General features: G+C 38.7%; 1 protein-coding gene and 1 long non-coding RNA gene across 26 annotated transcripts in view; one reads left to right on the forward strand and one right to left on the reverse strand.

Annotated features, from left to right (window-relative positions):
• LOC111560140 overlaps positions 1–26,329 on the forward strand; it is a 152,517-nt gene that overhangs the window by 78,122 nt on the left and 48,066 nt on the right. For all 8 annotated transcript variants that reach the window (XR_006596613.1, XR_006596617.1, XR_006596616.1 and 5 more), the window contains exons 2-4: positions 11,898–12,102; positions 14,156–14,291; positions 16,096–16,191. This is a non-coding gene — a long non-coding RNA (uncharacterized LOC111560140). The remainder of the gene's footprint in view (positions 1–11,897; positions 12,103–14,155; positions 14,292–16,095; positions 16,192–26,329) is intronic.
• Positions 17,315–26,329, reverse strand: part of RAPGEF2 (Rap guanine nucleotide exchange factor 2) — a 247,896-nt gene continuing 238,881 nt past the window's right edge. For 11 of the 18 annotated variants that reach the window (XM_011281593.4, XM_045055720.1, XM_045055721.1 and 8 more), the window contains 6 exons: positions 25,746–25,898; positions 24,860–24,982; positions 23,426–23,651; positions 22,305–22,864; positions 20,166–20,471; positions 17,315–19,369 (listed from right to left, as the gene is read on the reverse strand). In XM_011281593.4, coding sequence (XP_011279895.1) covers positions 19,344–19,369; positions 20,166–20,471; positions 22,305–22,864; positions 23,426–23,651; positions 24,860–24,982; positions 25,746–25,898 — 1,394 coding nt within the window. In that variant the 3' untranslated portion in view covers positions 17,315–19,343. The remainder of the gene's footprint in view (positions 19,370–20,165; positions 20,472–22,304; positions 22,865–23,425; positions 23,652–24,859; positions 24,983–25,745; positions 25,899–26,329) is intronic. The other 7 variants (XM_023252717.2, XM_045055724.1, XM_045055723.1 and 4 more) reach the window with 2 other exon arrangements.

Here is a 26,329-nt window from a genome sequence, read left to right on the forward strand (position 1 = left end):
GAATTTGCTGACAGTATGGGGGAAGGGTTTGGGGGAAAAAATAGAACAACATATTCTTCTTTTAAAAATTTTTTTTAATGTTTATTTTTGACAGAGACAGAAACAGAGACAGCGTGAGCAGGAGAGAAGCAGAGAGAGAGGGAGACACAGAATCCAAAGCAAGCTCCAGGCTCTGAGCTGTAAGCACAAAGCCCTATGTGGGGCTAAAGCTCATGAACTGTGAGATCATGACCTGAGCCACAGTTGGACACTTAACCTACTGAGCCTTCCAGGTGCCCTGAACAACATACTCTTGCATGCAGTTTTTGTATAGACACAGTTAAGAGGAGACATTGGAGAAATAAATCCTGAGCAGCCTAGTTTATTTCAAAAGGAGTGTTTTCAAGTGATGGGGGGGACACTAAGTGCTTCTAAACAGAAGAGCCAAATGAATCAATTTACATTTTAAGGTCTTGATAATGGTTCTTGGAGGAGCAACTGAAGTGGGTGAGACTAGCAGTCAAGAGGTGATTTAGAAACCTGTTGCCATAATCCAGGAAGGAAAGAAAGGAGCCCTGAACCAAGACAGTGGCAGTGGGAATGGAAACATTGAAGATGTTGCATGCACAGAACTTGGGTTGCTGGTTCTGTTGGGGGAAGGGAAAGAGGAATTGAGGACGACTCTTAGATTTTCTGACATAGAACATTGGATCGATGGTTTTAAGTATTGTTGTATTTAGTATTGTTTTTTCACAAATCTCTAAGAATAGACCTCTTGCTAATTTTGATTTCTGTGACCCATCCATAGACACAATTTTCCTAAGATATGTGAAGCCAAGCCTCCATTTTGCACTTGTAACTTATGTGAAGTTGTAAATTATCTCAGCCTGTTATTTATATCATATATTAAAGTTAGCATTCAAAAATAATTAAAACACAAAAATATTTCATGCTGAAATGACATGATGTCTTGAATTTTCTTCATAATAATCCATTGAGGGAGCAGGAATAAATAGGGTTAAATATGAAATAAGGTTGGCTATATGTTAATAAGTGTTGAAAATGCTTGTGATGAAGTTTTGGGGTGCTGGTGGAGTGGTTTGGAGCCAGCAGCCAAGAAAGATTCTTTAAGATGTCTTTGGTACAAAAAAAGGTGCTTTTATTAGAGCATGGGACAGGACCTATGGGCACGAAGAGCTGCACTGGGGTGGTGATGGGTAACTGATTGTATACCCTCAGGTTGGGAAGGAGTTAGGGATACAGTAAGTCTGCAAGGAATTTTGGAAGCAAGGTTTCCAGAACCTCAAGGGGCTAGCTATTGCTAGGGAAACACCATTTATTACCATTTGATAAAACCTCAGTCGTAGACCCTTCAGATGTATATCAGGGGGCCATAAGCTTGGAATATGATTGCCAGGATATATCTTAGGACAGTTGAGATAAAGGAAATAGACTTACAGGATCCTTGAGGTTGGGATAATGTTAAGCTAAGATTCTCTTTTGTCCTTAGCAAAGTGTCATCAAGGCATGGGGGCAGGGTGTGTGTCCCTGACTGTATTTTGCCCTCAGCTTGCCCCACGCTCCCTCATCAGTTGCACAGATGGGTGGTAGTATACTATCCTCTCTACTCTCTACCTTTAAAATTTACATAATACACTTAGCTTTTTAAGCTAACTAAAAAACAGATGCACAAGTTTGTAAAAAAAAAAAATTTTTTTTTCTAAGGAAATTTTGTTCAGAAGAAAAGCAAGAGTATACCATTCTAGGAATTAGGTACTAATGGCAATACAGTTTTTGAATCTCTTTAAACTTCCCTGTTAAAACAATCAGAGCAACTAAGAGAACAAAACCAACAACAAAGATCTACTAAATTACTATCAGTGACTCCCTGGAAATCACAGTGGATTATCCTGGGAATAGCTGCAGAACCTGGGAAGGCATTTTGCAGAATGTTTTGTGCAGAAATTTCAGTGGGGTTTCAGAAAATTGAGGATATGAGTTCTTTCCAGGGATTTGTGCCTATGAATTCTTGAAAGTAACAAACCAAACTAACTTTCTATGACAAAGCCCTGCACCAAGGAGAAAGTGCTGAGAGTAGAATCCCATATGAGCGGGACAGAAACAACAGAGGCAAAGGAAAGAGGAAGTTTAAATAGAATTAAGGGAGAAGACCAGACAAGGAAAATCTCAGGAAGTTTACTGCCATATTTTTTTAGCACTTTGTAAAAAAGAATAAACGAGATCTAGAGTCATGAAGTTAGAAAAGCTATTTCTGGCTCATTTATTCCTCTTAAAAAGACAGGAGTACTCATTTCACTTAAAAACGAACTGCAGAAAAGGATATATCAAATCTCAAGCCAAGAGATTGTTATCAGAAAACAAGAGAAATGGAAGTATATTAAAATAAATCCTTTGCATACTATGAAATAATGCCAGAAATCCAAACTCACAAAATGAATGAAAACTGTAACCTAATATTTCAAAATATGGGAAAATAACATAAGGAAAACTATTATAAGCTTTCATAAATCATCAAAAATCAGAATTTTTAAAATTTTTCATAAATAAAATGAGTAGAGAAATTTTAAATCAGTGAATGAACTCAGAGAATATTTCGGAAAAAAAGTCATTTGAGAAACAAAGATAAACCCAATGAAACAATAACAAAGCCAACACAAAATGCTTTAAAGGAAGTAGACGATGGCAAAGAAGGAAACTTAAAGATCAAAAGGAAATGAAGAAAGAGATTTAAAAAATTTGATAGAAAGTGGTAGCTGTAGAAGTCAGTAAAAGAGGATCTAACATATGTATTATGGCAGGGGGAGGGCTTTGAAAAGGGAAACTAAAATAATTAAAACAGTACTGAAATCTAAATTGTAGTAAAGCTTTCTTTAGGGAAGATGTGAAACTATTTATTGAATATGCCCCCTGCTTGCATGAAATAGTAGCTGACAATGCACAGTACAAGATTTCTAATTCTAACACAACCATAGCTTTTTCAGAGGGAAAAAGATATCCTTTAGGCATCAATACAAAAAGATCACTGTACTTAAATGTATTGCTGGCTAATAAATTACTTCCCCACCCAAAAGAAAAGTAACTTAAAACAACAAACAGTTTCTGTGATCAGGAGTTTTGGAACCACCAGTTGGTTCTAGCTTAGAGTATCTTATGATATTGCAGACAAGTTGTCAGCGAGGGTACCAGGCATCTCAAGTCTTGACTGGGGCTGAAACATGTTTCCAAGCTCACTCACATGATTGTTGGTTCCTCAGTTCTTTACCACATGGCCTTTCCACAGGCTGCCTCAGTGGCCTCATGGTACAGACTGCTTTCTTCCAGAGCTGTGATCTAAAGAGAAGCAAGAACTCAAGATGGAAGGTGCAGTCTTTTATAACCTTATCTTGAAAGTTACATATCATTACTTCTGCCATATTCTATTGGCCAGAGAGCTATCATGGCAGGGGGCACAAGGGTATAAAGACCAGGAAACAGAGATCACTGAGGACTATTTTGGAGGCTCAGAGATGTACATTTCTCCCAGTCACATAAGTGGAAAGAGGAAGATCTGGATTTCAAACCAAGAAATCCTATGTGACTCTGGAAAGTATTCTTTTTGTAGTATAGTCAAACCAAGAAGGAATGTAGGTTAAAAATGTTCTAGATCTTTCTCTTAGAATTAAACTATAAGAAAAATATACTAACTTTCTAAGAGCTTTATATCTATACTTTTTACAGATAAGTATGTCTTATTTATTTATTTATTTATTATTTATTATTTATTTATTTATTTATTTATTATTTATTTATTTTCAGTGATCCTGGACATCCACAAACACCTTTCAAAGTTCAGCCTAAGAGCTTAGCTGCTTACCATTTTCAAGTAGAGAAACTCTATAATTTATTATTTTCACGTGTGTGATTTACATCCATTTGTTTTAGTAAGGAGGAATCAAAATGGTCTAGATAACAGGAGCCCAACCTAAATTTCAAGGTAGTAATTCTCAACCTCTTTTATTGACACATTTCATTGTATAAAAAAAAAAAAATCCCATTCCTTAAGATAATATCACTACTGGAGCACCTGGGTGGCTCAGTCAGTTGAGTGTCCAACTTCGACTCAGGTCATGATCTCGTGGTTTGTGAGTTCAAGCCCCTCATCAGGTTTGCTACTGTCAGCTTGGAGCCTGCTTCAAGCAGGCTGTCCCTCTTTCCCTGCCTCTACCCCACTCACACATTCTCTCTCTCTCTCTCTTTTTCAAAAATAAACATTTTTTAAAAAGATAATATCACTACTAATCTCATCAGAAAACTCTTTATTGGAAAGCTTTCAAGTGTACAATGGCAGATACAGATTTTCCAAAACTTTAATTTTCACTTGAAAGCTTGGATTTTATCATTGGCAACAAGTCTCTTCAGTTATTTTTCCATGAAATAGTGAGCTTACTTTTTTTGTTTTTGAAGAAAAAGTTTACCGAATGTCATAGTCAGTTTTGGCTGCTATAACAAATTACCATAGACTGGTGCTTATAAACAACAGAGACTTATTTCCCACAGCGGGGGAAATAGTCTGAGGCCAAAAGTCTGAGGGGCCCTTCCACAGGGGGCCAAAAGTCTGAGATCAGGGTGCCAGCAGAGTTAGGTTCCGGGAAAGAGCCCTCTTCTGTGCTGCAGACTGCTGCCTTCTCATATCCTCTCATGGCAGAGAACAGAAAAAGGAATTAAACTTGCTTGTGACTCTTATAAGGGCACTAATACCATTCATGAGGGCTCTACCTTCTCGACCTCACTAAATCCTAATCATTTCTCAAAGCCCCACCTCCTAACACCATCACACGGGAAAGTAGGGGGTTTCAACATATGAATTGGGATGCAGCACAACATTCAGTCCATAACACCAAATATCCAAATAACCATAGTCATTCTTCTGGAAAAAAATTGTGTTCCTGATATTGCATGATAAAAAGCAGCTAGTTAAGTTTGTGCTCAACCAAAATGCATTTTCTTTTTATTTTTAAAACACTTTATTGAGATATGATTGACATCAAACAAAAAAAGTGCTTTCTTGAGACAGTCATTGGACTTTGGTATGCAGCAAAAGTGCTTTATTTGTATTTACATTTCTTCATCAAGAATGCTAAAGAGATGAGTACTCAAGGGACAAGATTTAGTAAAATCTTGAAGTTTTATTGCCTCATTAAGCACTGGTGTGTTTGTTTTACTGGAAGTACATGACAACGAAAAACACAATGACTGACGGCTAGTTTAGTTTGATGCTACGGCTTCATGTTAAGGTACCAACTGTTTACCTACCATTGCTTTTGTACCATCAGTGGAGATGCCAACAGAGAAAAAAGCAAATGATGTGTCAGTTCATGCATTCATTATTTCCATGGTAATGAAGCTCATGAAAGTTTTGACCACATACACCTTCTTGAAAGTGTTTTGAGAACAACTGCTTTTAAGTTGTCAGTCATCAGACTCTGACTGATAATTTGAAAACTTTCACTTGAGTATTTTTAGGGTTTCTTGAGACACTTTCTTGAATCGTGCTGTCTGAGCCCTTGGCCTGGGCTCAGACCCCCACCCCCTGCCCTGACAGTACCCCAACCACATCCCATGCCTGGCAGACATGCCTGTTCACTACATGCCCAATCTAACTAAGAGGCAAAGAATTGGCCAAAACATCCACTGATCCAGTCCTCTCTGGACCTTCACAAGAGGTCTGCTCTGCGTCATCAGCATCTTCCACAGGATAGGCTGTACATTTCAGTGGTGGCTTGGATGTAGCTGTCATGCCTCTAGTTTGGGGTCATGAGATGAGCTACTCTCTGATTATTACAACCCATCCTACTTCGCCATCACTTGCAGATTTACATTGTTAAAATGTGTACATTGTGCACATGTATGCCTTTTAGGAAGAAATTTCTCAAAATTATGCAAAAAGTTTGCTACTTGGGAAAAGTTATCTGCTACTAAAAACCAACTATAAAGCTGAGACCTTGGACTCAGCAGAGCATTTCCTAGGAGGAAACATGTATGAGGGTCATTATGAGAGACCTAAAGAACCACAGCTCACCTTTAAACAATCTCACTTATCACATGGGTAGGGAAAGAGTACCTCAAGGATCCCCATTGGTGAAGAGTCTTTTATGGATGTCCCTCTGAGCTGCACGAGGACTGTTGCTTTTGTGAACCTGCCATCTTGCTCTTAGCTACCTGCTAGCTCAGTGACCACCTGTTGTGGATTGAACTGTGTTCCCTTAAAATTTATATTTTGAAGCCCTAATATCCAATGTAACTCTATGTGGAGGGCCTCCAAAGGGGTAATTAAGAGTGAAGCTTGTCTACTGTACTTAGACAAGATGAGACAGCAGGGAAATATTCTCAGGGTGAAAGGGCCATGTGAGAATACAAGAAATCAGCCATCTTTGAGCCAAAGAGAGAGGCCTCAGGAGAAACCACACCTGCCAGCACCTTGATCTTGAACTTCCAGCTGCCAGAACTATGAGAAATTACCTTCCTGTGGTATTTTGTTGGCAACCATAGCAAACTAATTCAAGGAGCATAATGGAAAGAGAGCAATCCAGGATAAATCCAAGAGACCTTTGCTTTCTAATCCCAACACTGCCTGTCCTCCCTGATGCCAACCCCCAAGCCACTTGAAGTCCGGCATGCTTACCAGTAAACCTATGAGACTTCCTGTCCACATGTCATCCTTTTCCTTCACAGAACAGGATGGACACAAATCTCTCCCTTGTGGCAGATGACCATACAGTGTGTGCTCTGTGTTCCTGGTGATCTTTGGTTTGTCATAATAATGCTTTTTAAGACTAAAATAAGGAATGGGAGTTTGCTACTTCATTTGTATTTGGATTTGTCTCTTGGGGCTCACACATTCGAAGAGGTGATTTCGACCTTGCTTCAGGGATAGAAGGAAGCCAGCCTGGCCAGGACTAGGGTGCATTAATTGAACATCTTGGGAGATTTATTGGGTCTATGGGACATAACAGGAGATTCCAGAAGGTCGTGCTGGGGTGGAAAGGGGCTTGGATCAAAGCACTCTCCTGGCAGCTGAGCATAAGCTTTGCCTTCACCAGGGGAAAAAGCCCAAGATATAAGCAGACTTCTTGTCACAGTAATGCGCACACACACACACACACACACACACACAGTGCAGAGGCTGATGAGAGGAGGTCGTGAGTAAGAAAGGACACCTGTGAGCTTGGTAGAAGTTGTAATGGGTGCTTGAAAAGATCCTAAAAATTTTGCAGTAGAGGATTCATAATAAGCCTGAAGATGTGGATTAATGTATTTAAAATTTCTCTAATGAGAACCACTCAATAAGGTGTGGGTCATGATGGAAGAACACTAAAAGAAAGGAATTTTTTTCTTAGGGCCGGGTGGGTGGTGGTGAAGGAGGTTGAGGAGCACAGGGAAAGGAGGAAAGGGACTGTAGGAAAAGAAAGAGGGAAGGGATGGTGGGGAAAGAGGGACCTTTTAGGGTAGAAATAATAAAATATTCAGAGAAGAAAAAAGTACCACGGTAGCTAATAGATATTCTTTATTTCTATCCCACTGTGTTCCAGAAACATCGTTCAAGTGCTGGTTTGAAAATCACTTAAAGCTCCCTGACACCATTAGGTTTAAGCTCCCTGAAGTCCTCAGTGTGGCTGTCACCATGGGGCGGAGTCTTCCTGTCTGGGTGGACAAAGCATGATTTAGAGACACAGTGTAGCCACCCCAGCATTTAGAGGCCAGAGGGACAGTGGCATTCCATTGTCATGAGAATTGGTTCCTCAAAGTATCTGCTGCCCTAACATGACCTCAAGCTGGGAATCCTTGATTGATGTAGAGTACAAAGGGTCAACTTCTGGGAGAGTCACAAGGAAGGAAGGAAAAGTCTCACTTAGAGTCATTGCTCAAAGAGTAACTCACAAGTTCAAGATTTATGATGTGTGAAGCTGATAAATTCTGGGTTCCTTTCTGGGTCTGCAGAAGGAAGAAAAAATCGAAAGCACTTATTAATATTTTGTCTCTTTTAAAAATTTTTTTAATGTTTTTATTTTTGAGACAGAGTGTTAGCAGGGGAGGGGCAGAGAGAGAAGGAGACACAAAATCTGAAGCAGACTCCAGGCTCTCAGCTGTCAGCACAGAGCCTGACACGGAACTCGAACCCATGAACCACAAGATCATGACCTGAGCAGAAGTCAGACGCTCAATCAACTTTGCCACTTAATATTTTGTCTCTTTATAGTGATATTTATATAAATCCATGGACAATTTACTTCCTCCTGAGCTGACCCGGTCAACTGAAATTTCAAACGAAGGGAACACACATTCTACCCTCTCAACAGAGATTGTTTCATTTGGGGAAACTCTGAGGATCTCATAACTCTGTAAGAGTGAAAGGAAACGGCTATTTAAATTTCAATCATACTTGACTGACCTTAAAAGACACTTGAAATCAAAGCAGAAAACCACTGTAAGCATAAACCAAGTAAACTCTGGATTCAGCTATCATGTGCAAAATTATGTACTTTAATTTTAAACGAATAAACTTATCTGGTAGCTATCAAAATTTGACAATTAAAAGATATAATCCTTTGCTGTTATCAGAAGTATCCAGTTCATGAGCCACATTAACTATTATTGGTGGGAAAATTTCAATGCCATTATTATAATTTAAAAGGAGTGGGATTTTTGTTTGTTTCACAAGAGTTCTGCGCTCTGCCATGTATGCCCACGTTTTAATTTTGAAAACAATCTTTGCCATATACCCAAATATGAATAACCATAGTTATTGTTTCAGCAAAGAAAAGTGAATATAAACATCCCTTTCATTCTTTCTATTGGATGCCAGGAAATAAAACCAAAAGAAAAATCTGTTTCTTTTATTCATTTTTTTCTTTTTGATGATAATCATATTATCAATAAAGTGGTAATTTTTGCATATTATGGTTACTATATGACTATATATTGAATTAATTGAATGAATATGAACCACTGTGGTGATTTTCCTCTCTTGAAAGTGTTAGTTATTTCTACCATATGATTGTTGTTTCTTACCCTTCTCTCTCTATCTCTCTCTTTTCCTGTACTTACACCTCCTTTACCACTAATTATGATTTTCCTGGGCTTTTCCATACCTAGTAATATTTAGTTATACTCTTGACATCATATAATCAATGATAACATTTGTGGAGAATCTGGATTTATGTTGCTTTCCTCTGAAGAGTGTTGAATTGTGTTCTCTTGTAATTAAATTATGAACAGGTCACATTGATCCCATGGGGCTTAGCTACAGGCTTTGTCAGGATGACTCTCTTTTAGTTTTGCCTTAGAGGACATAGCCCTCAGTTCGGGGACATGATCTTTACTCCGAGTAATGACCCTTCAGGGTTTTCAGTGGAAAGCCCAAGGTGTTTATTCTAACTCCAGTCTTCCCAGAAAGCGACAGTGGCTGAAATCTCTGCTTAGCTCTTAAGCCTCCCAGCAGCTGCCTTCTGCTGGGTTTTTTGGACCATCATTTGGCAGATGCACAGCTCTGGAGCCCTCCAATGACTTGAAGGGAATTCTTATGCAGATTTGGTACCGTCCTCCCTATTTGCTCTCAACCTTTCAGAACAGAACTCTGATCTTCCTGAGCCCAAAACAACTGACTTTGACCTTTATCGCTGATGGGCCATGTGACTAGAACGTACCCTCAAGGGAAAAGTCAGTTCTCTACAAAGAGCTCACCTAGTGTGCTTTCCTTCCTTCAAGGATTGTGCCCCTACCGATATTGCCTTTGGTTGCTCTCCAATGCAAACTATTGCTTGTTTTTATATTTTGTCTAGCATTTATAATTGTTATCAGCAGAAGAGCTAGTCTGATACAAGCTATTTTTCCATTACCAGAATTGGAACCCTTATTTCTAATGTTAAAGAGTGGAGAAGTCATACTTAATCCTACTTGATGTTATACCCCCAACCTGATTAGTTAGAAAATAGATTTTATGCTTAATGTCCTGCATCACAAATACATAGTACAATTCTGTTTTCTTAAAGCATCAATACAATGTATTGGACACAGGATGTAAGTAAGCAAGGTTATTTTAGGTTCAAATGTTTCAAGTCCTAGTGTCCTTTTATTTAAAACCAATTTGCCTTTTAAAGGGGAACTTATTCCTGATTTCGTATTTTTATTTTCAAGCAGAGAATTATACAATTTTGTTTCCACCTCTGGAAGATAGGTATAAGGAACAAGAAGTATAAAGGCACATATGTATGTCAGACTACTGTGGGCTAATGATAAAGGTAAAAAAATATTTTTATAGTGGCAAAAAAAACCACATAAAATTTGCCATCTTAACCATTTTTTTAAAGTTTATTTATTTATTTAAAGAGAGAACAAGCAGGGGAGAGGTAGAGAGAGAAGGAGAGAGAATCCCAAGCAGGCTCCACGCTCAGTACAGAGCCTGACTTGGGGCTCAGTCTCACCACTGTGAGATCATGACCTGAGCCAAAATCAAGAGTCAGACGCTTAACTGAGCCACCAGGCACCCCATCTTAACCAATTTTTACATGTGCCTTTCAGTGGCACTAAGTACCTTCAGTTTGTTGTGCAACCACACCGTCAGTATCCATCCACGGAAGTCTTCTCATCTTACAAAACTGAAACTCAGTACCTATTAAACAATAACTCCCCATTCCTCCAGCCTCTGGCAACCACCATTCTACTTTCTATGTCTGTGAATTTGACTATACATACTTTGCATAAGTGGAACCATACAGTATATGTCCTTCTGTGACTGGCTTATCTCACTTAGCATGTCTTCAGTGTTCATCCATTTTGCAACATGTCAGAATTACCTTCCTTTTGAAGGCTGAGTAATATTCCATTGTAGGCATATACCTCATTTTGTTTGTCCATTCATTGGTCAGTAGACACTAAGGTTGCTTTCATCTTTTGGTTATTGTGAAGGCTGAGAATGTAGGTGTCCAAGGAACCTTTCCAATTCTTATTTTCAATTCTTGTGAGTATATACCCAGAAGTTAAATCACTGGATCATGTGGCAATTTTATTTTTTTTTCATTTTTTAATGTTTATTTTTGAGAGAGAAAGACAGAAAGTGCACGCATGGGGAAGGGAGAGAGAGAGAGAAAGAGAGAGAGAGAGAGAGAGATGCACAGAATTTGAAGCAGGCTCCAGGCTCTGAGCTGTCATCACAGAGCGCAACGCAGGGCTAGAACCCACAAACCGTGAGATCATGACCTGAACCACAGACATTTAATGGACTGAGCCACCCAGGCGCCCCAGCAATTCTGTTTTTTGAGGAACCATTTATATTGCTTCCCACAGTGGCTGTACCATTTGCATTACTACCAACAGCGCACAAGAGTTCTAGTTTCTCCACAAGTTCACCAGCATTTGTTATTTCCTGTTTTTTTTTGATAGTCGCCATCCTAATGGGTATGGAGTGGTATATCCCAGTGTTGTGGTTTACACCCCCCTGAAATGATAAATGTTTGCTTAATTGCATTAAGTTGTATGCTTAAGTTGTATGTTATTAATGTGTACATGCTATTTGGGAAAATATTTTGTAATTTAGAAAATCTTACAGCTAACATTGTTTGAGTGCCTACTATGTACCACATACTGTGTAAAATGTTTAATATGTGATATTTTACTTTACCTTTGCTGTTACCATTGAGATAGATACCATTGTTTTATCCATTTTACACATGGGAAGACTGAGATATAGAATTCAGTTTTTTTTCCCAGAGTCACACAGTTAAGAAATCAAAACCATGCAGTTCAACTCCAAGATTCAAATGTTTGGACCAAAAAAGAATGTTAGCAAGATTGTAAAAGAAACCTTGGTCTCTATTCATTTCACTTTTTTGAAAACAAGGTGGTTTTATTTTGTTTTTCAGAGATCTGCATCCTGCAGACTTAGTCATGCACCAGGACTCTTGATGGAGTAAGAATATTAGCAAAGGACTTCTCCTGTCTCTTGGGTAGTGAAGGACCTGATACTGGGCACAGTGGAATGCTAGCTCACTCGTCTCTTCCCTTGTCAGGAAAGTTGGTGGAAGAAGAGACACTTGGAGAATCAAGACTCTCCCATGAGTAGGTTGGGTAAGTTTTCATTTCTACTCGTCCTCTGGGAGTGACTTTTTTTTTTTTTTGAGGTGGAGAGGGGCAGAGGTAGAGAATCTTAAGCAGGTTCCCCTCTCAGCACAAAGCCTGACACGGGGCCCAGTCTCACGACTATGAGATCATGACTGTGAGATCATGACCTGAGCTGAGATCAAGAGTCAGACGCTTAACCAGCTGAGCCACCTAGATGCCCCTGGGGAGTGCCTTTTTTGAGGCAAGTCTTCAAAATGCCATGCTGTAAACGTCCTTCTCTGGGTCTAGCTTTTCATGTGAATCAGTAAGTATAATTTTGTGAGGCTGTGGCCTAACCCCTTACCCACTCAAATTCTCTGGCTCTTTTCATTCTATTTATTCACATTCTGCTTGTGTGTTTTGTTTCTTGGTCTTTTGGAGTGCTATAAAAAAACTAACCAGCTGATCCAAGATCACACAAATACTATCATTTAAGCATAACCACAGGGTGCATAGTGCTAGAAATAGTTTGGTTAGGTGTAATAGCCTGCCCTCAAAGATTTAAAACCTAGACAGTGATATAAAAGAATGAATCAAACACATTTTGGAAAATGTAGTGAATAAGCCATGAGGACTCACCAATAATGGTACCTAAGTAGGGTAGAATACCGCCTTCTTCAACCTGGGTGCAGGAGGTATGATGGGCATTAAAGTAGAACATAAAGTAGAATCCCCTGGACAAAAATCTTTTTTTGACTTCGTTTAAAAAATCAGTATTTTCTGCAGCTTCCTTATCTTTGTCAACGTTACTTTATCTTTTTTCTTTATTTTTGAGAGAGAGGGAGAGGAAGAGCATGAGTTGGGGAGTGGCAGGGGCAGGGAGGGAGGGAGACACAGAATCTGAAGCAGGCTCCAGGTTCTGAGCTGTCTGTCCACACAGAGCCCGATGGAGGGCTCGAACTCATGAACTGTGAGATCATGACCTGAGCCGAAGTCAGATGCTTAACTCACACACCCAGACGCCCCACTTCCTTTATCTTAAGTACTCAAATAATTTTAAGACTTTGTTTTGGTGGGGAGAGGGGCTTAATTTTCCTTTAATTTATCGTATCCTAATGGATACCAAGTACTATTATTTTTCCCCCCTTTGAATTGCTTCTGCTCCCCTGACACACTTTCCAGGACTTGACTAGCCCAGGCCTAGATTATTGTGGATTTTTTTCCCGCGAACTACCTTCTCCCTGGTTCACCCTTACATCCTATAGTCCTGCCAAATCAGATCTTTCTTGAATAATACTGTCTCATCAAAGATCCTTTTGCTCTTGCCTTTTTTTATAAGCTCTGATCCCCTAAAATAAATACAATCTCTGTAACTATTTTGTTACATGTAATCTCACATTCCCCTAATTATTCCACTAATTTCTCCTAATCCTGATGTCCATGCAATTAAGTGTGTCTCCTCAGTGTCCCATAGGCAATGCCTTTGTTCATCAAATCTTCCTGATACTTCAAGGGAGAACTGAACACTCCTTTATGGATGCTTCAGTCTTTACTGATCTTTTGCCTATCGGAACTGAAGCCACACAAAACTCTTAAATAGTATTTTATTCTTTGTCTTTTTTTTTAAGTTTTATTTATTTATTTTGAGAGAGATAGAGTGTGTGAGTAGGGGAGGGGCAGAGACGATCCCAGGAAGACTCCGCCCTGACAGTGCAGAACCCAATGCAGGGCTCGAACTAACAAATCATGAGATCGTGACCTGTGTGGAAACCAAGGGTTGGATGCTTAACAGACTAAGCCACCCGGGTGCCCCCATTTTAATCTTAATCCTTGCTAGTCCTGTTAAGAGTCATGTATTTGTCAATTATACCTCAATAAAGAAAAAATAATTTTTTTTAACAAAGTACTTTATGTTACTTCTGAATATTTACCAGTACTGGGCAGTTATAGATGCCCCTCAATAAATGCACATTGGCTGATTTTGATTGTCAAATCTATTAGTGTAAATTGGGCCCTTTAGGGTGCTTGGTAAGATATTCATGTATTAAAAACCTTTATAATATCCCAGGCATTTTTCTAGGTGCTGAGAAGAACAGTTACCAGAAAAGGAAACACAAAGAATGGGAATGGCTTTTCATCCTGGTTGTGGGAAGAATAAACACATTTCATAGAGCCAAGCTGCAAGGGGATTGTTCCGAGACTGGAAATCTATTCAGGTACAATGAAGACATATTGTTGGTTTCTTCCTAAGAAACAGGTGTCTGTTACACTAAGCTTTTACCCTCACTCCTGCCTTTGATTAATCCCTTGCTGGACTTCAGAGACCCCTACTTATTTGTGATTTCTGCATACTCATCACTTCTCTCGTCTCATAGCTTCTGTATACTGATTTGAGTATATAGCTTTTGCTCTTTTTTGCCTTCTCACAGAAATACCCCAAAGAGAACGTGATGAGTTCAAGTTGGTTGTTACTTTCCCTACTGGTCACAGTGCTTAGTCAAGGACCCTCTTACACATTGCTGGCAAACCTACACGGGCAACTCTTGGGACTGGTATCGCCTTTGATCCAGCAGTGATCAAGACTACTTGATAAGATATTAAGATCACTAAGTTCTCCCCTCTAAGGCCCGAGAAACGGGAGACACTTTGCAAAAACCAAAACGAAAAACTGTAATTAAAAGACACCTCATTTCACATTAATGAAATCTATATCCACCATCTAGAAGAAAGTGCGTAGAGCATAGTAAGTGTACAATATGGTTGAAATCAACTCATTTACATCTGGAAGCACTGCACACATTTTCATCTCAATGCTACACGTGACACTGACTTAATCCTACATCAGTTTTATAATCTTATCTGAAAAGATGTTTTGCATAAATTATATATCTATATAAATTAAGGAAGGCCTCAAATATTCTGCCATACTGTTAATTCATTGGTTCACATCAGACCATACTGCATGGCAACTACTCAGTGTTAGGTCAAATAACGTTATTAACAAAGCTCCTTAAATTTTATGGAACTATTTACAGAAAAAACAGAACTTGCTTTTGTTTTGGAGTTGCGGAGTACCCTGAACTGAATTTATTTCATTATTTCCCCTCCTCTATAAAATTGGTCATTTGACGTTGTTTACTTTGATATTATATCTATACCCTATTTTTCCCACAATGAAAATTGTTATGACCTCATTGATTGCCCATGAAATAAAGCCTTTTCTACGATTCCTTAACCTTGCATGCAATGTTTTGATCACCTCTATAAAATTTTCCTGTTATATAATCATGGCATTGTAAAAACTGGGCAATGAGTGTAATTTCAATCATAGGCAGGAATTTTATCCTGCTTGCAAAAAAACGTGAACGTTGAAAAAGTGCAATTCACAAATTATTTTTCAGTTCCAGTGTGTCTGTCTCCCTTTCAGTTGGGTAAATTGTCATTCGCTTTAAAGTCTTTCTTGAAAGTCATGTCAGCTTGGCTACAGTCTGTCCTATTCATTAAAGCTACATTACTGCCCCTTTCAACATTCTTCTTGACATTATGAATATTAATGAAATCATTTCCCTCTCCATCAACAACTTGCTTCACTTTCTTATTCTTTGAGTAAGCTATTGTTAAAGGAGAATTAGATCACAGAATCAAGGACTCAGAGAGCTTCCTATTTTTGACAGAAACATGAGTGCAATAATGCATTAATACATTAGTACACAGACCTACCAGGCGTTGTTGATACACACATTCTCAGAAGCTTGCATCACTCAGGAACATTTAGGGAGATAGTATCAGTGAACTGGAGCTAAAATATATTAAAGCATAGATGAACATAAGCTCTATTACTTCCCAATACAGGACGACAGGTTTAAGCTGAGAATATTTGGAGGGCTTTTTAACCTGTGTGCATGGAAACAGACTTGGGTCGGTGTTGCCTTTTTGATTAGGGGATAGAGCATCAGATATTTGCCAACAAAGTATCTTCTACAACATTCCTAAAACTGGACCAAATTCTGTTACTAACAGGACACGGATTAAACTCTGTCACTGCTGTTGATTACATCTGATGAACATGGATTTCTTGAATCCCTGAAGCAGAGACAAGTCTTTGCCTACTTAAAGGTAACCTAAAATATAAAAGGGTTTTTAATGGGCATCGTGGTTTAGTCATTTTCCTGTTTTAAGAATACAAAAAGGATGAAGAGCTTGTTAGCATCAGATTCTTAATTTTTTCCAGCCAGATTGGAGAAAATTAAGCTTTTTGAATGACAAATTTAAATCGAGCATTGCATTAAAGCATAGGTGGTTGTTTTGATAAGAGTGTCCCTGAGTAATGAATGGCTTTTATAATGAATAGAGGCAAACACATAACAACACATCTATATACAATACCTTCATTTTTTAAGAGGTATGGTTGAAGCTACTCGTTTTAATTCTCCAATTGTTTCGATGGCCAGATTTTCAACATGTCCTCACCAAGACAGCTAGCACAAATGCTGATTCAGAAAGCTTTTTAAGTTTGGCCAGTGGCCACTTGAGTAGTAGGGCTAAACTTCTGACTCCTTTTTAGACTTTCTCACATTTTGTGCACGTGCTCCCGTATGCTTCCACTCCAGCTTCTGAGGCTTCCCAGTGAGTGGTACCACTTTTCTTTATGTCTGCTTGAGGCTAAGAAATGAGTCCTTGATTTCAAAAGTGCTTAAATAGGTTGCTGCTGAACTGATTTTTACCTTTTAAGTATAAGTGCCCTTCTGATAGACTGAAGCATTACTCAGACTTACCAAATAACACAACTCCTAGACATAACAATATTTTATGTACTCAGAAGTCTCAAATCATTAGCTACATTGTACCTTGAACTTAGTGGTCATGATCGTGAATAACAGTTTATGTTCTCTGAGGTCCTGTTTCTCATTATGCACACTGGGAATTAAAATACGTCCCACAGAAATTTTTATTGGAAAAGAAAGAGTTGAGAAGAGACCAATGCTCTGTAAATATATATGGATCATCATTATTTTTCACTGAATCTCAAGAAACAATTCTGAATGTGGTTTGGTTTGTGATATTAGTATCTTTGAATCAACAGAAAGCTACCTAAAAGAATAGTTTTAGGTAGTTTTTATACTAACTAGGCTAAATCTCCTTGACCTTCTGAGGGCTTGCTCCTGCAGTAAGACCCAAAGGCCTTATTACACTTCAGTGATAAAGAGCATGCACGATTCATTAAGGATAGACACCAGGCTTTATGTTATATTTATTTATTTTCCAGCTTGTACAAACTGGATGTAGAAGCATAAACATAGTACATTTCTACCATCTTCAACAAAAATATAACCAATATGTACAATTATTGTATTAAAAATACAAAAGGGATACAGACTCCACCAATGTCTTTCTAAAAGACATACAGGTACAAGTAGTATCAAAAGTATGAGGAAATCACCAGTTAATTGTACATTCTGCACTTGACATCACAGAGCGAACTGAGATTAGCAGTCCTATGTTCTACGATTACTTAATGCTTAGATAACGTTTGTGCGACTTGTGGTAGAGCTAGGTTTCTGTCTATCTGCACATGAGGTCCACAGCCTATATAAGAAAACTGGCAAATAATGCCTATTACATGGAAAATTACAAATGCATAATTGACAATGTAATATATAAGCAAGTAGACAAATGCCATGATACAGAAGAGATTTATTAAATAAAGCACTGACATCGTTTTGATGCAGTGAAAAAACACTGCAATTTGACTTTTAAAATTTGAAGCTATTTACGTTTATCTACTGATCAATATGATCAGCTGAATTTAATGGAAAAAAAATCCAAGACCAGCAGTTCCTCACATTTGAGTACTACTCGGATTGGCAGCCTTCACTTTTCCGGAGTCTGTGCAAAAACAACACAAAAATAGAGTGGAGGGGTCATTTCAGTCACTATAGGGTTAATAGCAGCTGTGAGCAGGTGGTTGCTACACGTAGGCCTTCTCTATCTGCAGCGTCCATAAAGCCACTTCCAGGTTAGTCTTTGGTGACTAACCCACCTCGCAAAGGCTGGCATGTCTAATCAGGTTTTTGATCTTTTGTTCCTCTATCACGTTAAAGGCTTGTTTATTCCCTAATGCCAGTTCGGTACAGGGAGGCTGTCTCGAAAGAGCAGTATTAACAGCTGGCGTTAGCTCCAATATCCCAAGCTGCTTTCACTGCAATGCTATCCAGTTACAAACGTTTCTCTTTAAAAATGAAAAAAAAAAAAATCCCTAAAACTAGTTTAACAAAAATCAAAGAAACATAACTTAAAAAAACGGGGTTTGCCATCCGTCTCGATGGAGCAGGACACGCCCTCAAATGACACTGTCCTGCACTCCATAAGGCTCAGACACAGGACACAAGAGTCCTTTTTCCCTCCCCTGGCCATGTGCAAACAGTTTTACAGAAGAACCCCACCCACTGGGGAAGGAGTGGATGAGGTGTCTTGGTATCTAAGTAATTGGCTAACATCTTCTACTTCCAGGATAGGGCACTTCACGGGTGAGGCCAGAAGGACACGGGAAGACAGGGTCGCAAGCCAGGTCTTCCCTCTTCTTGGTGTGACCACACCCTGTCCGGCATATTTGGTTTTTTAGAAACCCAGGCTGGCAACCCTACTTAAAGGTTCAAAATAATACTGTGATCATCAAATGGATAGAACATTTACTCTCTGAACACAATCTTTAAATTCATTAAAAAAAAAAAAAAAAAAAAGGACATTGTAAACAAGTGGACAAAGCACTGTACTCAAGAGGATTTCATTGTTTTTCTTTGTCTTCTTTGATGGGTTAAAGGCCCCAAGTAGTTCAATGGCTAGCTTTTCTCATTATCCCAATGAGACCAAGTGCTAGGACTGGATTGAAATCTAAAAGGAAGATTTAAAAAAATCCTTCCAGGCATTGAGAAGTGCAGCCAGAGTGAATCATCTTGTTGTGATGATCTTGGAATTGGGAATGATACTGTGTGATGTGGCAGGCAGCAACAGTGGGAGCTCGAAGATTGCTGCACTGTGCATTTCAAGCAACAAAGTCTGAAAAGTGCCAGGGCAATTTCTTCACAGTATTTCACATGCAAAGGGGAAAGGAAGAAGGGGAGAAGAAGCCCCATGCTGCTTTTAAGGCAGGGAAGGAGGCAAACTGGTCCACCATCCTCAGAATGCGAGTTCCACGGCTCCACTGCTAGGGACGTCTTCTTGTGCTCTCCTTTTAGGTGGCTAACTCTGGATCCAGAAAAGCCTGTGCCTCAAACAGCAGATACTTGTTCATCTTCTGCAAACACAATGAGAAAAAAAGAAAGAAAGGAAAAAAAAAAAAGTGAGCAGGCAAGTCATTTCTTTGCTAGAGAGAATACATTCACTGATAGGTTAAATAAAAATACCATAGCTATGTTTTTAGTATAGCTCACTTAAAATCTTTTCCCTTTTTTTCTAAGCAATGATTAAATATACACAGAAGATATAAATATCGTATGCTTACTGATTGTAAAGTTAATAAATTGAAAATTATGAAGCAGCATGGGACTTTAAATAATATATACGCACACATAAATCTAGAAGGATATGTAACAAAATGTTAATAATTGCTATCTGCAAGAGGTAGGACTAGAAGTGATTTTCATTTTTTGTCTTTTACTTTTTTTCCATTATGATTATTTGCAATAATAAAACATGTTAAACAAGGGCAGAGGGTGATCTCCGTCACCCTCATTCCAGCATGGCCAGGTAGATTTATAGAAAGGCGGCAAAGAAGCTATAAGGTATGCTTCTTTTTCAGACTTTCATTCGGATCTCGTTAAAAGGCCAAATACATTTCCACAGAGAAACTTTGAGAATCAGTAAGAAATCTAGTCATGTAACACACTTTATTGCAAGTGTCCCCTCGGCAATCTTTGGTATTTCTAAACACGTTCAGGAACGAACAAACTCTGAACACAAAATGTTCCTTATGTAGGATATGGCTAAAGACGCAGCTGACCAAGGTGTTAAGAAAACAAATGCCCTCGAAAGCTCACAGGCAGAATAAGTGAACACACTAATGCTATGGTTTTAAGAATGCATATATATACCATCCTCCTCGGTGGAAAACCCTTGAGACTGATAGGGGGCGAGGCGCGGGTCACACTCATTGGGCTTATGCCACTGCGGTTTGTTCACTGGCCTGCTGCTCGCTGGAGGCCCGTGTGGCTGCTGTGCAGGCGAAGGCCCAGCTGTGTCGGTGGGTCGGGCGACCATCCGAGATCTCTGAAGTGCCACGTTGTAGTCCGGAGGTTTCCTGGCCGGATGGGAATGTCCTTCTGGAAAGTCAGTGATGGGGATTCCAATGTAGCCTGGAGGGGTGGGCGGGGGCTCTCGATACCTGCCCTCCTTCCGCACTGTAGTGAAGACAATGTACCGGTCATTGCAAATTTTGTGGACGATTATTTCATGCCACAAATGTTTACGATAAATTATAAAACTGGGGCGCCTGGGTGGCTCAGTCAGTTAAGCGGCCGACTTCGGCTCAGGTCATGATCTCACGGTCCGTGAGTTCGAGCCCCGCGTCGGGCTCTGTGCTGACAGCTCAGAGCCTGGAGCCTGCTTCGGATTCTGATATAAAACTAATTATTGAGACAGCAAACACCGTGCAATGACAAATGTGATTTATGTTGTGTGGGGGATATGGCAGGCGAGGAAATGGATGTTAACTGGGCCAAATATTCTCAATGGTTATCACCATGGTAAAATAACTGGTGAGAGACGTTACTAAACAGACTACTTCAGATCTTGCATTTAACTATAAAATAGTAATAAGGTTAACACTTAACCCTTGGGTTTATTGGAAAGTTTAAGCAAAGAGAAAACATAAAATCCTAGTATTATGCCTGGGAGATATTAGTAGTGCCTGCTAAAAGTTTCCTTCCTCCTTCTCCCCCTACCCTAAGGACAAGGTAAGCTAGTCCATATTACCTGGGCATTTACCCTTGTCAGGCAGAAAATCAATCGTACGTTACTTTCAGGTCTTGGACCTCACTTTGGAAAAGAGAATTAAATTTGGAAAAGTCGTGCAAAAACTGACACAAATTTTAAAACTCTAAACTATAAGGTATGTATTTCTTTTAAAGTCCTTTATTAACGTTCATGACCTAGAACATGAAATCTGTGAAGCCAAGTAGAATGAGAGTTTTATTTTCTGGAACTTCATAGATTCAGTTATTAGGAATGAAACTCATTCCCGTCTTTGCAATAAAAATTCTAAGTATTAGTTTGTTAAAAGAAAGTGCTTTTAAAATTGCAACCCAAGACAAGGTATTAACTGTTATCCATCCATGACTATTTATATGGCAAAATAACAATTTCCCTATTAATAAATTCCGTTCTATATTTATAGAGTCTCTGACTCTGTATCCTGTAATTTATTCCTACACTTCAGTTAGGTAGATGTTGACTATGCCATAGAAAATACAACCTGATAGGAATGGGGGAACATGAGAGACTTCATAAGAGAAACAGCAGCAGCAAAGCAAAAACATCTTTCAAATACTTATAAATTACTATCTAGGCACAGTTCTAAGTGCTTTCCATTGAGTTCCTTTAATCCCCACATCAACCGTATTGCTAGAAATTATTAAGCTCGTTTCACAAAGGAAGAAGCAGATATAGGTTAGTCCCTTGCCCATATGTCACAAAGTTAGTAAAGTGGCAAACAGGGATTCAACCCCCAATCCGCCAAATTCGTAGCCTATGCTCTTATGCTTTATGCTACTTCTCAGCACCCTCTTCCTTGTTCTACAGTGTGCAGCACATGATTTGTCTGCATAACAAAAGTGAATGGAAGATTTATATATGCAAAGTGTCAAGTTCTAAGTAGAATTCAAGGAACAAAATAGAAGTTTTAGAACAGCTCCAATTACACAAAAAATTCTTCCTTTAGAAAGAATGGGCATCCTTCTGATACTTTTAGCCTAAAAGGTAAGAAAACATCCATAATGATAATCTGCTGATCTTGACTGCTAAAATGTACAGACTGTTTATTATGCTGGAATATATCCGTATGTACCTGACCACAGAACCTGGGCTCTTGACTACTCTTATTTCAAAATCCTGAACATACCGCTAATTTGGAAGCCCCCGACAACAACGGGTGGGTCAAGATGAGGAAAAGAACCATGAACACATAATTTTACTTTTGAAAGGTGAGATCTGACAAAGCTCTCTAATAAGCTTACCAATAAGTCCCTTTGTAGTACTTGACGTCACAGCTATGTGGGCCGGCGTAGGAACAGGTTTGGCTTCTTCTGTGGTCACAGAGGTGATGCTACTGCTTTCGGCTTCAATGGAAACATCTTTTCCACCCCTTCGCTTTATTGTGCCTGTGTCACCTTCCGAGTCTTCTCCCCAGTATCCTGTGGAAGATGCCCAGCTTGCCCGGGATTGGGCTTGTTCAAGACTCTCTCTACTTTGATTTTGCCTGTTGTACTTTGTGCTGTGATCAGAAAACATAAGTTGGTCCATATGGCTACTTGAGGCCCATAAACCTGCAGGATCCCCTGAATAATCAAAGTGAGTGTGCCCAAATGGAAGTGTTTCCCAGCTTCTCTGGTGCTGAATGGTCTGTATATTGTCATGTGAGCCACTTGAGCACGACGTCCAGCTCCCACGGCCACTGTCGGCGGCATCGAGTGACGCACGATCCCCTTGGTCTTGGGAAAGTTCCTCTGTGCTTGGGGAAGAAATTACTGTAGCTGTAGCATACAAGCCTCGACTCTCAGACATTGGTGCATAGGACCTACGTGGTTGAAAATGAAAAGGGGAAAAAGTGCAAGATTGTTAAGAAATCTATGATATAAAACCAAAATACATTTTCTCCCCCCAGAAAGGTGGCTTTGTTTCATCACAGGAAGAGGATAAAAGCACCCCCGAGCTTCATTCTCCTGGCCGGTTCTGCCACATCCAGTTTGCTCACCTTGTCATCACCAATACAGAGGGAAAAGAACAACAACTTGCTTATATATAATAAAGGAACCCTTTCCTTAGAAAGTTAAAGGACGAGTCAACATAATCTGATTTCAGGGAGGCAGCGCACACACAGGATCTGGTACATCCTGAAACCAGCCTCTTCCTTTAGCACAGAGCAACTGTATTCCAAGAATAAAGCTAACTTGAAAAGCAGTGCATACAACAAAAATTGCACGGAACTTAATCTAGAAATTGTAAAAATTAGAACTGGGATGGGTGAGCACTTCTTGGGCATTAGGTAAAGTAACAGAAATCCACATCCAGAATAAAGGACTAATTTTTAAAGGATGGAAGAAGGGATGTAAAAGAACACTAAAGAAACGCTGCCCACCCTAAGCTGTACTGGTCTGGTTCAATCACAGTCCGCCTTTCCATCCTGCCCACACCGAGGTTTGTCTCCACAATGCTGACAGAATGCCTCTGGCGCCTCTCATCATGCAGCGAGACTGGCACTGAGTCAAAGGAAGAATTGCTGACAATACTGGATCGTGAAGAAATCTCACTGTGACCAGAATCTGAGAAATTATCCACAGTACCACTGGGAGCCAGAGTGTAGCCTGCATGGGAAATAACGACCATATTAATTAGACACCATAGGTTTACAACATAAAACTGAAGTCTACCAAATAGAAGCAAAACCAAAATGCAGGCCAAAGGTACCACCATTGAAGTGAGGGAAAAACCATTTTACTTGTGGAGACTTGGGTGACTGGTAAGGTAAACTTTTACTCAAATGAAATTTAACATGTTTCATGAAAGTTTAAAGAGGAAAAAAAAGAAACACTGTTATGTGCACTAGGAAATTTTGCAGAAATCATGGCACTAGTTGACTGTTCTTAGCTCCTTTAGGTATAAATACTACTACTATTAGTCTATATAAAAGAAACTAAGAAGAATAAGTATGATCAAGTTTAAAAGTATTTTTTTAACTGCAAAGTCAGTAATCTTCAATGAAGTTTTTAATTTTTAGAACTTTATGGCAGAGAATATTCAGCTAGAAGTATCTGTCTTACCATTTCAAGTGGACATATAAGAATAATACCTGAAATACCTGAAGAAAATACCTTTGGGTTTTTGCCATTTGTTTTTCAGTATTAATATTATATTGGATGAATCGCAAAGAAGCCAATTGTTTTGAAGGACGTAATGTGCAAAATCTCCAGTTTCTCCCTAGACCATCACTATGTCTAAACAGATGTCCTGAAGGACCCTTAACTCTCCTTTGCTGCTAAAAATAATTTTGAAAGCCACAAAGAAAGAGGTGCTTGTCTTGATAATTTTTAATGAAAAAATTCAAATCTTCTTTCTCAGTACTCATTTTTTAAACAATATTACTATAGATCTCACATTACTTAAAATACTGGTTTTATATGATCATGTGTATGCGATGCAGATTTTTCAGTGCCACTTACCTAATAAAAAAATTAAATCTAGAACACCTAAATGTGGCTAATTTACCTTCTATAAGTACTTCCCCATCCTTTCAGTAACTTGTTAATTCCTGATTTATTTTTTAAAGGTTGCACAGGTCTTGATGAGATTTAATGCATTCATCTATGAGAAGTCTTTTTTTAGAGGACACTGAAAGTTCTGATGGACAAGATTTAAAGCGTTCCCTGAACAGTCCTCTCAAAAAAACACCTCTAGAAAAATAATCACTTGGGTGGAGGACTTGACGTTTAGAGGAATTCTCCCATTTTCCTTAACTAATAATGAGAAAATTCCTCTCTTTCCCACCCCTAGTCTTTGGTTCTGTAAACCCCACCTATCCCATAGGTCCGTGGAGCATTGTTATTCTTGTTACTGTTCTCACTTCCAAGAGAAGAGGAGGAACTGGTTAAGTCCAACTGCCCGGAGCCAAAAGATCTCAGCTGATTGTCACTGCCACCTAACAACAGGATGAGAAAAGAATTTAGATGTATCCATTTAACAAGGACAGGAGAGACTGATACGCACACAAAATGCATCCATGTCTGAAATATCTAAGAAGTAAAGCTGAAAAGGTATTTGTTATGTCAGTGAAATCTAACAATTTATTCATCTTTTTGGCCTTCCTCTAGAGAAAACTGTCTTAGCCATTTATTACTGGTTTATACCCATTCAGTTAAAGGGTAGAAAGAGAAAGGAACTTGGAGGGTTATTCAGCAAAAAATTACTATTATTTTAATATAAGAAAGCATCAACATAAAGAAGTGAGTTTGCCTAAAATTTAATCTCTTTGAAAATAAAATAGCAACAAAAAAAAGATAATCAAGACCCGTGTTAATACAATGAAAAAATAAATCAGGAAGATATTAGTTTTCTTATGTTTTTAAAGCTTTCTACTCTGCAGTTAATGTTATATAATTATATTTAGTTAGAACACCTTTTACTATAAAAATTATTTCCATACTTACAATCAATAAAAACCATATATATATGTTTTAAATGGCAATATGTAGTTTAACACTATTTACTATTAAGAAATACCAAAATTCTTCCAAATTTATAAACCAGGGGGGGTGGGGGGGGGGAAATCCATTGGGCATTATATAGGACATCATTTTAAATGACCCGAACATCAAAAATGACGTGATATATAAATCTGGAATTTATTGCAGCTGAAATGTATGGATTGCTATAAAGGAAAACAGTAAGTAATTTAGTTCTACCTTTCCTTGGAGAACTCTGTGGAGAAGTGGGAGGAGAAGAAAGCTGGGAAGATGCGTTTGATATAGTGTCTTCTGCTTGTTTTTTATGACGCTCCAGACTTCCTTCTTCAGACAAAGAAAGAATTTTCTTTAAAGCTTGTGGAGAGTATATGCCTATAAAAGAAAGAAAGAAATATGTATTTTCATGAGTAAAAAGGAATCACATGAATAAAATCTTTTTGGATGATTTAATATTACATTTAGTTTCAACCTGCTTGTAATATCATCATGGTATAAACAGTAAGCTTACAGAAGACACACAGTACCTGTAATGTGGTTTCTGACTGGGATCTGCTGGAGTGCTAGAAATAGACTGCTTTTGATATTTTACTTTAGATTCTGAATCTTAATCAACATTCATTCAACAATATGTTGACATCAGACAACAATGAAGAAAAAAAATGAACAATTTGAAAATATTAGAATTTAGGACAGAAGTGATCAGCTAAGAATATTTATTATTAGAATTCAAGGCTGAGTATTTTGGGGAACTCAAACAGGTATTTTGGTATTACTGGATGTGTTGGCTCAGGAGAAGTGGGAAT

Source organism: Felis catus, chromosome B1 (genome assembly GCF_018350175.1).
Source record: "Felis catus isolate Fca126 chromosome B1, F.catus_Fca126_mat1.0, whole genome shotgun sequence".
NCBI classification, from domain to species: Eukaryota; Metazoa; Chordata; class Mammalia; order Carnivora; family Felidae; genus Felis; species Felis catus.